The sequence below is a fragment of the Myodes glareolus genome, chromosome 1 (assembly GCF_982192425.1).
Source record: "Myodes glareolus chromosome 1, mMyoGla1.1, whole genome shotgun sequence".
In the NCBI taxonomy this organism is placed as follows: domain Eukaryota; kingdom Metazoa; phylum Chordata; class Mammalia; order Rodentia; family Cricetidae; genus Myodes; species Myodes glareolus.
In genome coordinates, this window is record NC_142026.1 from 30,151,026 (window position 1) to 30,165,237 (window position 14,212).

At 52.2% G+C, this 14,212-nt stretch overlaps 1 protein-coding gene across 3 annotated transcripts in view; it reads left to right on the forward strand.

Annotated features, from left to right (window-relative positions):
- The window catches only part of Mroh2a (maestro heat like repeat family member 2A), a 38,494-nt gene that overhangs the window by 21,013 nt on the left and 3,269 nt on the right, over positions 1–14,212 (forward strand). For 2 of the 3 annotated variants that reach the window (XM_087905245.1, XM_087905256.1), the window contains exons 25-37: positions 1,174–1,282; positions 1,803–1,898; positions 2,611–2,715; positions 5,142–5,265; positions 5,664–5,782; positions 6,744–6,896; positions 7,571–7,725; positions 9,935–10,094; positions 10,166–10,359; positions 10,616–10,753; positions 11,113–11,227; positions 13,741–13,890; positions 13,993–14,175. In XM_087905245.1, the coding sequence (XP_087761371.1) occupies positions 1,174–1,282; positions 1,803–1,898; positions 2,611–2,715; positions 5,142–5,265; positions 5,664–5,782; positions 6,744–6,896; positions 7,571–7,725; positions 9,935–10,094; positions 10,166–10,359; positions 10,616–10,753; positions 11,113–11,227; positions 13,741–13,890; positions 13,993–14,175 (1,801 nt within the window). The remainder of the gene's footprint in view (positions 1–1,173; positions 1,283–1,802; positions 1,899–2,610; positions 2,716–5,141; positions 5,266–5,663; positions 5,783–6,743; positions 6,897–7,570; positions 7,726–9,934; positions 10,095–10,165; positions 10,360–10,615; positions 10,754–11,112; positions 11,228–13,740; positions 13,891–13,992; positions 14,176–14,212) is intronic. The other variant, XM_087905264.1, reaches the window with a different exon arrangement.

Sequence of the window (14,212 nt, forward strand, 5' to 3'; positions counted from 1 at the left end):
TCCAAGCCTCCTACCTCCTCTTTCTACCTCAGTGGCAGTGGTGTTGGTCAGTAACTTCCTGAGACATTGGACTAGCCCAGTAGGTAGGGTCCACCTAGACTCCTCGGGAGTTTTTCAAGTTGGGTGCTACTTCTGGGATATGGAGGTGACTGGCAGGTATGTGGGCTGCAGTAGCAGAGTCACTGAGGGCAGATTTTGAAGATGCTCCATTCCCCTCGAGGGAACAGAGATGGTTACACTCTAGGGCAAGGCCTGGAAGGACTTGGAGAAAAGACAAATGCATACAGAGAGGATTCAGGGTAAGAACCGATAGAATAAGGTGCTTGTAGGAGACTGAACACCGTCTCTAATTCTAAAGAAGGGTCTGCCGTGAAAACCTAATTTGGCTTCTGCACAATAGGGGCTTGTCAGAAAGGCTGATGCAGACTGCCATTTGATTTTTGGCTCGAGCATAAGCAGGATGATAAGATTTGTGTGGGAGTTTGACCCCCCACAGAGTGAGTGGTGGAGAGGCAGGAGTTTCTTAAGGCAGGAAGTCTCAGCTCTGGGGCACAGTGGAAGCCCTCAGAGCTATTAATAGAACTGATGCACTGATCTTGAACCAGCCAAAAGTGTAAGGAGGCCCTAGAGCCTGGACGTGGTCCTTGGGAGTTTTTAACAGGATGTCGAGTCGATTCTAATCCGGGATTGTGAACTGGAACTTGAGGCAAGTCTAGAAAGAGCACGAGGCAGCAATGGGCTGGCTGCTACCCTGCGTGTACTCGGGCTGGAATGCTCCCACGGGCTTTGATTCCATAGGTTCCCTCCATGTGGAGTCTTAGAGTTTACACTGATGAGCAACTCAGTCATGATACTGAAAATTCCAGGCCAGAACCAGGCTGCGAGGGCCAACGCTGTAGTTGTGATCTGTAAGGAAGGGGTTGCTAGGCTCAGAGCAGGCAACAGGAAGTGAAAGAGTGAGCCTTGTGCCCGCAAGTCCTGCTTCTATCACAGATAAAGTACTGAATGCTGGTGGTCAGGCAGAACAGGGTCCTAGTCAGGGAAGCATGCCTGACCCCCCAGTGCTGGGTCCTTCCTCTCATTCTGAGACATGCCTCCCTTGCCCAGTGGGTGGTGGGCAGAATGGGTTTAGCTCCTAGTGGCCACTCCTGCTGCTAACACGTCTTTCCTTAGCACCCTGAAGCCTTTCTACTCTTCAGAGGAAAGCATGGAGCTGATGGATATAAGCATACACACTATTATTTCTCTCCAACCCCCAGGGGAAGACAACGAGTCTGTTAAGGTAGGTTCCTCAGGGAGGCCTCCTTGTTTCCTGGGTCAGAATCCAAAACTGTACATTGGCATAGGTGGGCTCCACTTTCCCAAACCACCGACAACATAGCAGTTTGGAGCAGCTCTGTTAGTAAGTATGAGCTAATGCTAGGTGCTGTAAGACGTAAACCCTGAAACCTCAATGGTTTAACTAGATCATCTACGCCGAGTCCAGTGGTCAGTGGGGTGTGTATACGTAAAGATGCATCCTGAATTTGTTGGGGACCCCAGTCTGATAGAGACCTCAGTATCTCCAGTAAATGATTTCAAAGGTCTCTGGATATGAGGGATGAGAACATATGCAGAAGATTCATGTACCACTTTGCCTTCCTCCCATGAGCAACAACGCATTCCTATAGCATCTCGTCTCATCTCCTAAAGACACCTGCGGAGCACTGATAAGTGGCTATAAGAGCCTTTCATGGCTGCACGATTCTCTCTCTCTCTCTCTCTCTCTCTCTCTCTCTCTCTCTCTCTCCTTTCTCTCTCAGACCCTGTATGCAAATGCCCTGAGTTCCCTGAAGCAGCTGATGGAAGGCCTCCTGCAGAGGCAGCTGGACCCCAAGGGACTGCAAGAGACCGTGCACGTGAGTTACTTGGCAGAGGGAGGAAGAGCCAGAGGTGGCCACCAGCCATGCTGGAGAGCCAGACACTGGGGAATGGCTTGGGGTTTCAAAACTTTAAGTCTATGGCTGTCTGGTTCCATTGCTTTGGGCTTGTGGCAAGACAGGGCATCATGACAGAAGGGCAGCGTGGAAGTCTGTCCACCCTGTGGCTGAGAAGCAGGGGAAAGGGAGGATAGGATCCCAGTACAACCTGCAAGTGAATAATCCCCATTGACCTCACTTCCCACTAAGCTCCATTTCCCAAAGACATCATCACTTCCCAGCCGTACCACAGGCTGGTGGCCAGGCTTTCAACACACAGTCTCGGGGGGTGGGGGGAGGGCATTCATATATAAGCCTTAACAGCAATGTTCACGGCACTGAGAGAAAAAAAAACTGACATTAGAATGTCCTGTCAGCAACACCTGAGCTGAGGGTTGGTCTGTGTTTAGGGATATCTGTTTGGAGCTAGGCCAAGCCCAACTTTCAAGTACTATTCTTGAGAGGACACTGGAGACCTCCCACTCTGGCCACAGCCTCAACTCCCTTCATGGTAGAGTGTGAGAAGAAAGTGTTTAGAACCATGGAAGCCAAATTCTGGGTGGGAAGGACCATGGCATGAAATCTGGCTAGAGTGCAGCTGGCTGTCCCCAGGATGTTAACACTGCTCCTGTGTTCTGGGATCTCTACACAGCTCCTGGAGAAGTGGATCTTGTCAGAGAAAGAATGGGAACGGGAGAAAGCCATGACCCTCCATCTCCATCTCATGCAGATCTACGTTCAAAGTATTGGTGTCTGTGTGAGTCCTGGTATACCTGTCCCACTGCCTGCCACTCTAGGATGCTCCCACTGCTGCCACTCTCGGATGTTCCCACTGCTGCCACTCTCGGATGTTCCCACTGCCTGCCACTCTAGGATGCTCCCACTGCTGCCACTCTAGGATGCTCCCATCGATGGCCACTCTAGGATGCTCCCATCGATGGCCACTCTAGGATGCTCCCACTGCTGCCACTCTAGGATGTTCCCACTGCTGCCACTCTAGGATGCTCCCACTGCCTGCCACTCTCGGATGCTCCCACTGCCGCCACTCTAGGATGTTCCCACTGATGACCACTCTAGGATGCTCCCACTGATGGCCACTCTAGGATGCTCCCACTGTCTGTCACTCTAGGATGCTCCCACTGGCAGCCACTCTAGGATGCTCCCACTGTCTGTCACTCTAGGATGCTCCTACTGCCTGCCACTCTCAGATGCATCCACAGAAAATGTCCTCATTCTATTCAGAGCAGGGAACACCTCTCAGATAAGCCCTGTTCCACAAGTCCCTTTGGAAGAGACCTGGGCTTTGGAGTGGGTGAAGCGGGAGAGGGTGGGATCCTAGCACAGCATGGATCCAGGTTTTGTGGTACCCAAGGCTCATGCAGTTGTAGTTGGGTGTTTTTGGGGTTTTTTGTTTCTGTTTTTGTTGTTTTTATTCTTTTTACTCTTTGAGGGTCCACCACCCAGCTCCCAAATAGATATACAAATACTTATTCTTACTTATGAATGCCCGTCCTTAACTTGGCTTGTTTTTGCCAGCTTTTCTTAACTTAAATTATCCCATCTATCTTTGGCCTCTGGGATTTAACTTTTCTCTATTTCTGTATATCTTTCCTTTCTTTCTTATGTCATGTCTGGCTGGATGGCTGTGTGGCTGTGTGACTGTGTGTGTGTGTGTGTGTGTGTGTGTGGCTACGAGGCTGGGTTGCTGGGTGGCTGTGTGGCTGTGTGGCTGTGAGGCTGTGTGGCTGCATGTCTGCGTGGCTGTGTGGCTGTGAAGCTGTGTGGCTATTTGGCTGTGAGGCTGTGCGGCTGTGTGGCTTGGGTGGCTGTGTGGTTGTGAGGTTGTGAGGCTGGGAGGCTGGGAGGCTGGGAGGCTGTGTGACTGTGAGGCTGTGTGACTGTGAGGCTGTGTGGCTGGGTGACTGTGAGGCTGTGTGGCTGTGTGACTGGGAGGCTGGGAGGCTGCGTGACTGGGAGGCTGTGTGACTGGGAGGCTGTGTGACTGGGAGGCTGTGAGACTGTGTGACTGTGAGGCTGTGTGGTTGTGTGACTGTGAGGCTGGGTGGCTGTGTGGCTGTGAGGCTGGGTGGGTGTGTGACTGTGAGGCTGGGTGGCTGTGAGGCTGGGTGGGTGTGTGACTGTGAGGCTGGGTGACTGGCCTCTGGCATTATCTCCTTCTCCTTTATTTGCTCACCCCTTCTCATCTATTTATTCTCTCTGCCAAGCAGCCCTACCTATACCTCTCCTGCCTAGCTATTGGCCATTCAGCTCTTTATTAGACCAATCAGGTGTTTTAGGTGGGCAAAGTAACACAGCTTCACAGAGTTAAACAAATGCAACATAAAAGAATGCAGCAATCTTTGTATCATTAAACAAATGTTCCTCAGCATAAACGAATGTAACACATCTTCAACTAATATCCCACAACATGCAATCGTGTATACAACCCTGAACACCACACAGGAAAGATGCCTTCTAATAATAAAATGAATCACTACAGTCATAAAGCAAGCTGAGCAAGTCTCACCAACATGGGGAGTCTAAGACAAGGTGGTGTTTGATTGCTTAATGGGCACCCACAGCATGAAGTCTTTCTTCTATCTGTGTTGGCTCTGAGCTCTGGCTGTCTTACTCTTAGAGATGGCTGTGGACAGGATAGGAGTGTGCCGGGTGGTGTGTGGTAAGCCACAGAAGTATGTGGTAGGCCACAGAAACACCTAAATGGAGGTGGGGAAGGAGGCTTGGCCGAAAAAAAGAGCCTAGCCCCGCGTTACAGGGTGTTCAGTGTCTTGCACACACATTATGCCAGCTAGGTTCTCCCATCAGGGTTTGATAACATTCTCTGAAAGGAGGTGGCATAGCTAACTTTACAGACAGGGAACACGAGGGACTGCAGAAGCCCCTGTCCAGGTCACTCATTTAGTGAATGGATTTCATATTGGAACCCGAAGTCCCGTTGTGGGAATCTGGCAGGCGTCTGGAAGTCCAGCGCGGTGTATAACCGAGCCGACTGGGGATGCGTCCTGAACCACGATTTCTCTGATATTAGTTGATTGGCCTCCAAGAGCCCAGCTGTGGGACTGAGGCCTCACTCACTCTAGCTCCCCTCTATGGTGTTCCTGGGTGGCCCTGGCTGTGCATTTGAGTGTGGAGCTCTGAGACCCGATGTCTCCCGTCTCCCAGATCCCCCTGAAGCTGGGGCAGTTTGGCATACTCGTAGGGCTCATTGCTCCATGCACCTGTGATGTCCATAGGCGAACCCGCCTGGCCTCAACTGATGTCCTGTCCAGCCTGCTAGATCTTCACGGTAGGGAGGAAACGGGGCACGAGGGATGCAGTGGGGTGAAGGCTAGTTCTGGGGGATTGGTGCAGGCCTGCCATAGAGGGAAGCACAGCCCGCATGTGGGTAGGTAAGAAGACAAGTGTGTGGCCAGCATAACAAAGGTCATAGATGCTTCCAGAAGAAGCTCTTTGGATGAGGTTGAGTCACAGAGCTGGCAGATACCGAGGGAGGAGCAGTACTGGATAGAACCGAGCTAGAGGGACAGTGGAAACATAGGCTGTGTGTGGAAGTGGCGTGTGCGGAAGCCCATCATGTAGAAGGATCGGTGAATGGAAGCCAGACGGGAAGGGATATGCAGATGCTGGAGGGCAGCTCAGGCTGCTCACTCTCCTGCTGATCATGCCAAACTCTATTGCCAACAGTGAGCCAGACTTGCTCCTTGTGGGGAGCTACCAAGGAGCAGGAGCTGGAGAAGTGTAAGGAGGACCTGCAGGACACAGACATGGACAAGATTTCCAGTGCCTCCTCCAGAATTGCCAAGGTGACGCTGGGCTGTGCCCGGGGTGCCCCACTTTCCTCTGCTGGCTGTACAGCCAATATTGTCACCCTGGGGGTTCCTTCTCAGCAGCTTTTGGTATATCTAATACATTTGTACTGACATAGGTTGTAGTGGCTGGGACATTAAGGGCTGACTCCTCCACATCCCTAGCGAGTATAGAGAGGACTGTGGGAAAGGTCCAGATAGACCCTTTGCGTTGGCAGTCTGAGTTGCTGTTTTATCACTGTGTTTTATTACATGTGCCATGGCTAAGGCAACTCTTATAATAGAAAACATTTCATTGGGAGCTTGCTTACAGTTTCAGAAAGTCAGTCCATTATCATCATGGTGGGGAGCATGGCAGCAGGGAACATGGTGGCAGGCAGGTGTGGTGCTGGACAAGTAGCTGAGAGCTAAATCCTGATCCACAAGAAGAAAGAGAAACTGGACCTGGCATAGGCTTTTGTAACTCCAAAGCCCACCCCCAAAGACACACTTCCTCCAACAAGGCCACACCTCCTAACCCGTCTAATCCTGTTAAAGAGTTCCACTCCCTGGTGACTGAGAATTCCAATATACGAGCCTATGAGGGCCATTCTTGTTCAAACCACCACACTGGCATTAGCTCCTGGATGCTGGTGGCACACGGATGGGTAGAGTGCTCAGAACCATGAAAGCAGGTGTTGTTAAACCTCGAAGGCATGGGACGTAAAGTCATTTCTGCCGTGGGGGCAAAAGCAGCCTTCCTGGTGCCAACAGGAGTTTGTATAGCTGTACAGTGAGGCCAGAGGGTGCCTGCAAGCCAGCGCTGTGAAGAGGGGAATGACTTGTATGAGATGCAGGCAGAGTGAGAGGCAGCGATGAGGAGGGGGAGAGGCTGGGCAGACTCTGGAAAACTCGTTAACCTTCTGGAACAAGGGAGTGGAAGGAGGAAGCCTGGAATTCTGCCTGGCTCTGGTCCTAGGTGGTCTGCCCGGAATTCAACTGCGATGAAGTTGTCTCTCTCATTCAGAAGCTCTGTGAGAACATTGGGGCCATGGACCTGCAGCATGACCGGGCCGCTGTCACTTGGATAGGCATCTTCCTCCAGATGCGGGTCAAGGAGCTGGAGGACAAGGTAGCCAAGCCCAGCAGGGGTTGCTTGGGATTGGGGCGGGGTCTGACCAGTATATACAGATATGAGCTGGGGAAGTATGACTGCTTCCACCCAAACCAAGGGTGAAAGAAGATAAAACAGAGTTCTAGATGAGAAAGCTGTTGAATTGCTACTGGCCAGTGAGTGAATGAGGGACTGAGGGTGTTAGGCTCTTCTCAGGAGGGTGTGCAACTGCCCCAGCTGAAGACACAGTGAAAATTGTGGGCTGCTGGAGAAGGTTTGGGGGGGTTTCAACTCACCCACCATGCTCCCCGAAAGTGGAGGTGTCTGTCCTACAGGGCCCCTGAACTAGTTTTCTTTTCTGTTGCTGAGATAAATCACACTGACCAAACACAACTTAGGAAAGACATGGGTTGAACTGGCGTACTTTCTTTACTCTTTCATAGCTCTGGGCACAGTCTAGGAAAGCCACTGCCCATAGTGGGCTGGGTCTTCCCACCTTGATTAACAATTAAAACACCCCCTCCACCACCACCACCACACAGAGACCTGCCCATATAGGCCAACCTGACCTAGAGAATTCCTTATTAAGATTCTCTCCTCCAAGTAATTCTAAGTTGGGTTGATAATTAAAAATAAACCAGCATCAGTCCCAAATACCTCCCTCCCCCAGAAGATGTCCATGCCCTCCTCAGGTGGCTGAGATACTGGGTGCCATCCTGGTCCACCTTCCAGTAGTGGACCACCCAGAGGTGAGGCGGCACCTCATTGAAGGCATCCTCCTGCTGGCGCACTACCACCAGGAGACGGTCCTCACGTCGCTCTTGAGGCAGCCGTTGCCCATGGAGAGGTGAGTGCCACGCGTGGAAGGTGGACACGGCTGGGAGGCCTAAGTCCTGGGTAGCGCCTTGCCCTGTGTCTCATCCGGGGAGCACCTGCCTCTGTCGAGCCACTGAGCCAGACCCCAGGCTTTATCCCACTATCAGGCTGAACTTGAATCTCATAGTTCCTCTCATGTCCTGGTTGTCCTTTCTGGGACATCCACAGAACCTAGGGCATTCTCTCATGCCAACCCTCCCCTGTGGCTCCTCAGGTCTGTACCTCTGAGTCTCTGTGACCTTTCAGAGTGTGTCCCAGGAGGGCAAGTGACTTTTCTAAGTTTCCAAGGGATAGTAGTCCCCTCTTACTTGTTTATTTTTATTGTTTGTTTCCGGGCATGTGGGTACATATGTCACATGTGTGCGGGTACCCAGAAAGTCAGTGTCAGACTCCTTGCAACTGAAGTTTCAGGTGATTGCGGGTGCTGTGAACTGAACTCAGGTCCTCTGCATTCCAGTACTAGCTCCTAAGTGCTTGAGCCAACCTGCCGGGGCCATCTTCCCTCCTTCTCACTTTATCTTTACTGATACTGGCAATTCCAGGGTATAGGCAGGGTCGCACCAAACCTAGGAAGTAAGTATGCAAAGATACCAGAATTCACTTGGGTGGGGCTCAGAAAGAGGTCACAGCCATTCCCCAGAGCAGTAGGGCTCTGTTGATCGATGCTGATCAGGGAGCTGAGGTCAACTTAGAATATTTCCTGACAAGCCTCAGATCCACAGCCACAGGGCTGATGTGTGTGAATCCTCTTAGGTGTGGCGTGTCCTAAGGGAGGCCTGCAGAGTGTGGGGAGGAGGGACTGTTCGTATTTTGAGATTTTTCTAAAGGTGGTGCTTAGAGGATCAGAGCAGGGTAGGCAGGGCCACCGTACAGTGTGCACCTATCAGCCCATACGCAGGCCTTAATGGCTTTCTTGGTGGCAATGCCACAAGCTAGCCTTCACTCCCTCTAAATCTGTCTTGGTTAGCTGTCACTGCTGAACCACAGTGATGCAGAAACTTTTGGGGAACGCAGCTGTTAGCACACAGCTTCCATGAACCAGAAGCTTGGAAGTGGTTTAGTTGGTCCCCTCATTCAGGGTCACACCAGATGCCACTTAGGTGATGCCTGACTAGGTTTCAGATCCTAAAGTCTTGCCAGGGGCATGGCGTGTTGGTAGAATTCGGATGAGTGCTGTAGGCCCTTGTTTCAGACACCTCCGTGACTCTTGTGCTAAGGGGCAGGGTGCACCCACCTCTGCTTCAGCTTCCTAGCACTAGTATCGACCTACATCACACCCGACCCTGAATTCTCCCGCCCAGACTTTCCAGGCTTTTGCACCGGCTCTGTGGGTCTGAATAAAGTTTGTCACCTTGTCTGTTTACTGGCTAGACTTGTTTGCTTTCTCTCTAGACTTTTCCAGATTCCTAGGTATCCCTGGGGCTCTGTACCCAGCATGCTGTCAGTCCACAAGGCATCTCCCTTCCCATCAGGGCAGTAGGCTTGGCCTTGTGGTCAAGGAGGCTATTTTCTTTCTAATTTAATGTTATTTTCATCTTTTAGTTTGTTTGTTTTGATTTGAGATGTGTAGCCCAGACTGGCCTCAGATCCCTTATGAAGCTGAAGCTGGCCTTGAACCCCTATCCTCCTGCCTCCACCTCCCAAGTGAGGGATTACAGGCTTGCATCACCATGCCTATCTCAAGAAGTCCTTATTCAAATATAGTTTGGCAGGCCGCTTGTCCTCTGGAGCTTTAGTCTCCTCTTCTGCGGCATATGGAGAGAAAAAAATACCTTCCTGGAATCAGTCCACAGCATTTAACTGGTGACCGTGTGTGAGGATTCATTCCCCTCCACTACATCTGTCTCATGTGACCATTCTTCTCCCCAAACTCCTGGAACATATTTTGGAAGGATTATCTGATTTTTTTTTTTTAAAAAAAAATCCCCTGCAAACTGCTTGATGCTTCTTTAGGCTCGGAGACATCATTCGCTGTTCCCAGGAAGTCAACAGGTGGGAGGCCTGGTAAAGCCAGGGGCCCTGTGAATTTCTCACTGATACCCTAGAGAAAGTGAGGGACGACCCCTAATGGCTCTGGTGATCTCCAAGAATTCAACTGTTTGCACAGGGGTCACCAAGGGGTGGCATAAAGAGTGCTAATCTGCCAGAAGCTCACTATCCTTTGTTCCTTCTTCGGCTAGCCACCTGACAGAGGTGTGGCTGGCTGTGGCAGAGAACGTGCCTTTCGCGAGGACCATGCTGCATGGCTTGCTGGGCCGGTTGCAGTCAAGGTTCACGGCCAGGATCAACGCCACCTCCAAAGCCGACATCTGGCGCCTGGCAGCTGTGGACCCTCTGATGGTGAGTGCAGAGGCCATGGCCAGGCTCCCCAGGGAACTCAGGGTAGAACGGACCAGCCCTTCTCCCTGCAGACGCTGTGTACCATACGGCTCCTCATGGAGAAGATGAACCAGGACGACAAATTCCCAGACCTGTTCCCCGATCTGCTGTACACCTTCCTGTTGCAGCTTGGCAGCAGCCATGGACCAGAGGCTGCCTCACCTGTCCTGAAGACCTGGAGGCTGGTCCACACAGGGTCCCTGCCCCAGGAGATGACCCTGCAGAGGTGCTTGAGAACAGATGGGCGGAAGGGAGGGGCACGGCGCAAGGCAGCAGGCTTGGGCTGGAGCTGCCCTCTAGCTTTTCCCTAGAAGCCAGTGGGCTCCACAAGGCCTTCCGGGAGTGGGTGGGAGTGATTTTACTCACAACCTTTCCCCATGTGTGTCCAGCGTGCTGTAGGCTTCCGAGTGTGGAGACCTCTGTCTCGTGACCACTCCCCTCAGTCCTCTTCAGCAGCCTTATCCTGGCTCACCCCTCTCCAGGATCACCATCAAATCCATGCAGCTTTTGGTCAAGAGACTCAACAGAGAGCCCCTGGAACAGGCCTTGGAGGAGCAGTCCGTGTGGTCCCTGCTGGAGAACGGAGGCACCTTCCTAGCGGGAGTGAGCCTGACGGCCAGGTGGGGCCAGGTCTCACAGGGGTCCAAGGGCTCCGCAGAGGCTTAGCCCGGCGCATGACATGGCTAGATGTCTCATTCCTGGGATCACTTCCATGCTGATGGATGTCCTGGATTCTGGAGTGGCAGTGGGGACAGGAAATGAGAGACCAGAGAGAGAAGGGCCCCCCAAGGCCACAGGAGATCTCTGAGCATTCTGGTCTGACCATCACAACCCTGAGTATTTAACTGGTACCCTGCCCCCTACCATCAGCTAGCCAGAGATGCTTAAGAGATCTGTCTCAGCCCCCTTCAAGCTGGCTTCAGGGTGGAGGGTAGGAGCGGGGCCGATAGCCCTCCCTGTGCTGTCCTTTTCTCCTCAGGCTGTGCATGCAGAACGCGGAGAGCTACATGCAGAGGCTGGCAGAGCTGATGCTCACGGGCATGGGCTCCGAGATCCTGAGCTACCGCATCAGCAGCACAGCCATCTGTGTGGAAGTGAGGCATCCAACCTTGGGAGGGAGGGAGGGACGGAGGGAGGGAGGGGTGCGAGTGGGTAGTGGGTACTTGTCTCCAGGCTTCCTAGGATGGCACATTATTGGTGCGAAGAGACCATGACCACGGCAACTCTTTTGTTGTTGTTATTGCTTTTTTGTTTTGCTTTGTTTTCTTGAGACAGGGTTTCTCTGTAGTTTTGGAGTCTGTCCTGGAACTAGCTCTTGTAGACCAGGCTGGCCTCGAACTCACAGAGATCCGCCTGCCTCTGCCTCCCGAGTGCTGGGATTAAAGGCGTGCACCACCACTGCCCGGCCACAGCAACTCTTACAAAGGAAAACATTCAACTGAGGCGGGGCTTAGTTTCAGAGGTTCATTCTGTTATCACTATGGCAGCATGCAGGCAGACGTGGTGCTGGAGGCCTAGCTGAAGAATGTTACATCTTGCAGGCAGCAGGAAGTCAGCTCCAGACTCTAGGCTGTATCCTGAGTATGGGAAACCTCAAAGCCCACCCCGACAGTGACACACTTCCTCCACAAGGCCCTACTCACTCCAACAAAGCCACACCTCCTAACAGCGCCTCACCCTGTGAGGTTATGGGGCCATTTACATTCAAACTACCACACCCATTTCCAGGGCAGGCACCTGGTCTTTGGGGACCTGAGCTTAGGGGACAGATCATGCTCTGTATGGGTCTTCCCTCCTTCACTACTCACTGACATTGTGGGCATGCAGAGGCTGAGACACAGCCTGTGTCTCTAGGGAACCAAGCAAAAGGAGCTCCTCAGTTGGGGCTGAGAAGTGTTTCCCTGGTCAGCTCTAGGAGGTGCTCACCTTGCCACAGGAAAACAGGGAGAGCATCAGGGTTGGTTACCCTTATCGTGTGGTTAGAGCATTCATGGAGGCTTAGAGGAGCTGGCTAGGGAACCCTTGGGAGAAGTGTCATTGTATCATGTCCAGTTGCCTTAAGGATCAAAGCAGCCCTGGCTGCAGACAGCAAACCTTCTGTGAGAGGCCTCAAAATGAAGAAGTTTTCCTGACTTAGGGGTCATGGGAGACCCGGTTATTTGAGGGGAGAGAGCCACAGAAAGTACGCACGGTTGGGTTCCCAAGGGACACTGACCCTTAGACTAAACACAGTCTCCATGGGGCATTATCCCTTGAGATGTTTTCTAGTACTTAAATACGTGAAAATGATACCCAGCTTTGGACTGTGCCCCAGTCGTCAAGCTTTCTTAGGCTCATAGATTCCTTCCATATTTGTGCCTCTGTAAACCATTAAAAAATCATTATGGGAAGAGATTACAGATTGCAAAGCTGGGCTAAGGGTCAGGTACTGGGCAGGGCAGAGGCTGAGCCAAAGGGCCTGGTGAGGAGTTTGGATTTTGCCCTGTAGGATGTGGTCATTACTTGCCAACTGTTTGCCCTTACTGGGAGCTCCTCAAGCCGTTTAGCGGAACAGGAGAGCTTTGTGGGCCTAAGGGGCCTCAAGGCACTGGACATGGCAGTGAAAACCAGGTTCTGCCCCAGAATCCACCAACTTGATGTTTAGTTTCCTTTAGGCCTCTTTAAAACACTCTCATGAGACTAGGACACCTGTCTCAGCACACGAAGCGCTTACTGTGTAAGCCTGTGGACCTGAGTTCAGGCCCCAGGACCCCCCAGAAAAGCTGAGTATAGAGCTATGACTGAAACCCCAGAGTTGGTGGGGTAAGGAGTGGAGACAGGCACATCTGGGGGATTTACTGGCCAGAGATCCGGGTTCAGGGAGAGACCCTGAAGGCCAGGACTGGTGGCACATGCTTTTAATCCCAGCACTCAGAAGTCAGAAGCGGGTGCATGCCTCTATGTGTTCAAGGCTGACCTGATCTACAGAGTGAAACCCTGTCTCTAAACAAAACAACAAAAAAAGTAAGGAGAAAAGCAACAGATGATACTACCTTCAGCCTCTGGCCTCCGCAGGTGTGTTTGCCTGCAAACTAGTGTGCGCTTGCACACACACAATTAAAGAAGACTCAGGTGTTTCTGAGCGTGTGCATGCACACACACACCAAACACACATGCTTAAAAATACTCAGGTGGTCTTGAGCATGCGCACACACATGCATCCCACAGGTTCCCCACTGGCCCAAAGTCTTGACACTCTTGGGCACAGCCTGATGGAGATTCTGTTAACTGTCCTTAATTCATGCTTCTGCACACACCTCTGTTCAGGCACCGGTAGGTGAGGCTTTTACCCATGGCAGCATCTTAACTGAAGAAATTAATTATAAGGTATGCCCGTCTCTACAAGAGGCAGCGCTTACCCTGTTGCTTTCCCACGTGGTTCCTTACTGAATGCTACATCAAATCTGGGGCAGCTGTACCACCCCCTTTTCTGGATGAGAAGACAGAGGCACTTGGTCCCCTCCCTTCCTCTCACATAGTGGCCTTCTCTGTGTTGCCCCCGACTCCTCTGCCTTGTTGCTGAGTAGCGGCCCTCCACTATGGGTAACTGCAACACTCCCTTTTCTAGTTCATGAGTGACCCGGTTCTGCACCAGGAGAAGCTGCTGAGGCCGGTGGTGCTGATGCTGGAGAAGGGCACAGGGCAGGACAAAGATGAAACCTTGCAGGTGCTCTCTCTGCGTGCCCTGGGCAACATGGCTCTCGGTGCTCCTCGGAAGGTATCAAACGGGCACTGGTTCAGGTCCCAGGGGCTTGAGGGCTTTGTGGGCACACTCCTCCAGGAAGTGTGGGGTGCAGTTGAGTGATCTGAATTCCTCTAGGTGAAGCAGTATCGAAAACTCCTGCTGGAGAAGTGCCTGGGCTCCCTGCAGGGACAGGCGAGCTGCAGTGTGATGGCTGAAGCCATGGAGGCCCTGACCAAGATCCTGGCTGAGCTCCGAGAGGGGGACATAGGATCTTCGTTTGAAGCCATCTCTGAACAGTGCAGGGCATTCTTCGACAGCGTGAGTGCAGATAAGAGCTTCCCTCCATATCTGTGTG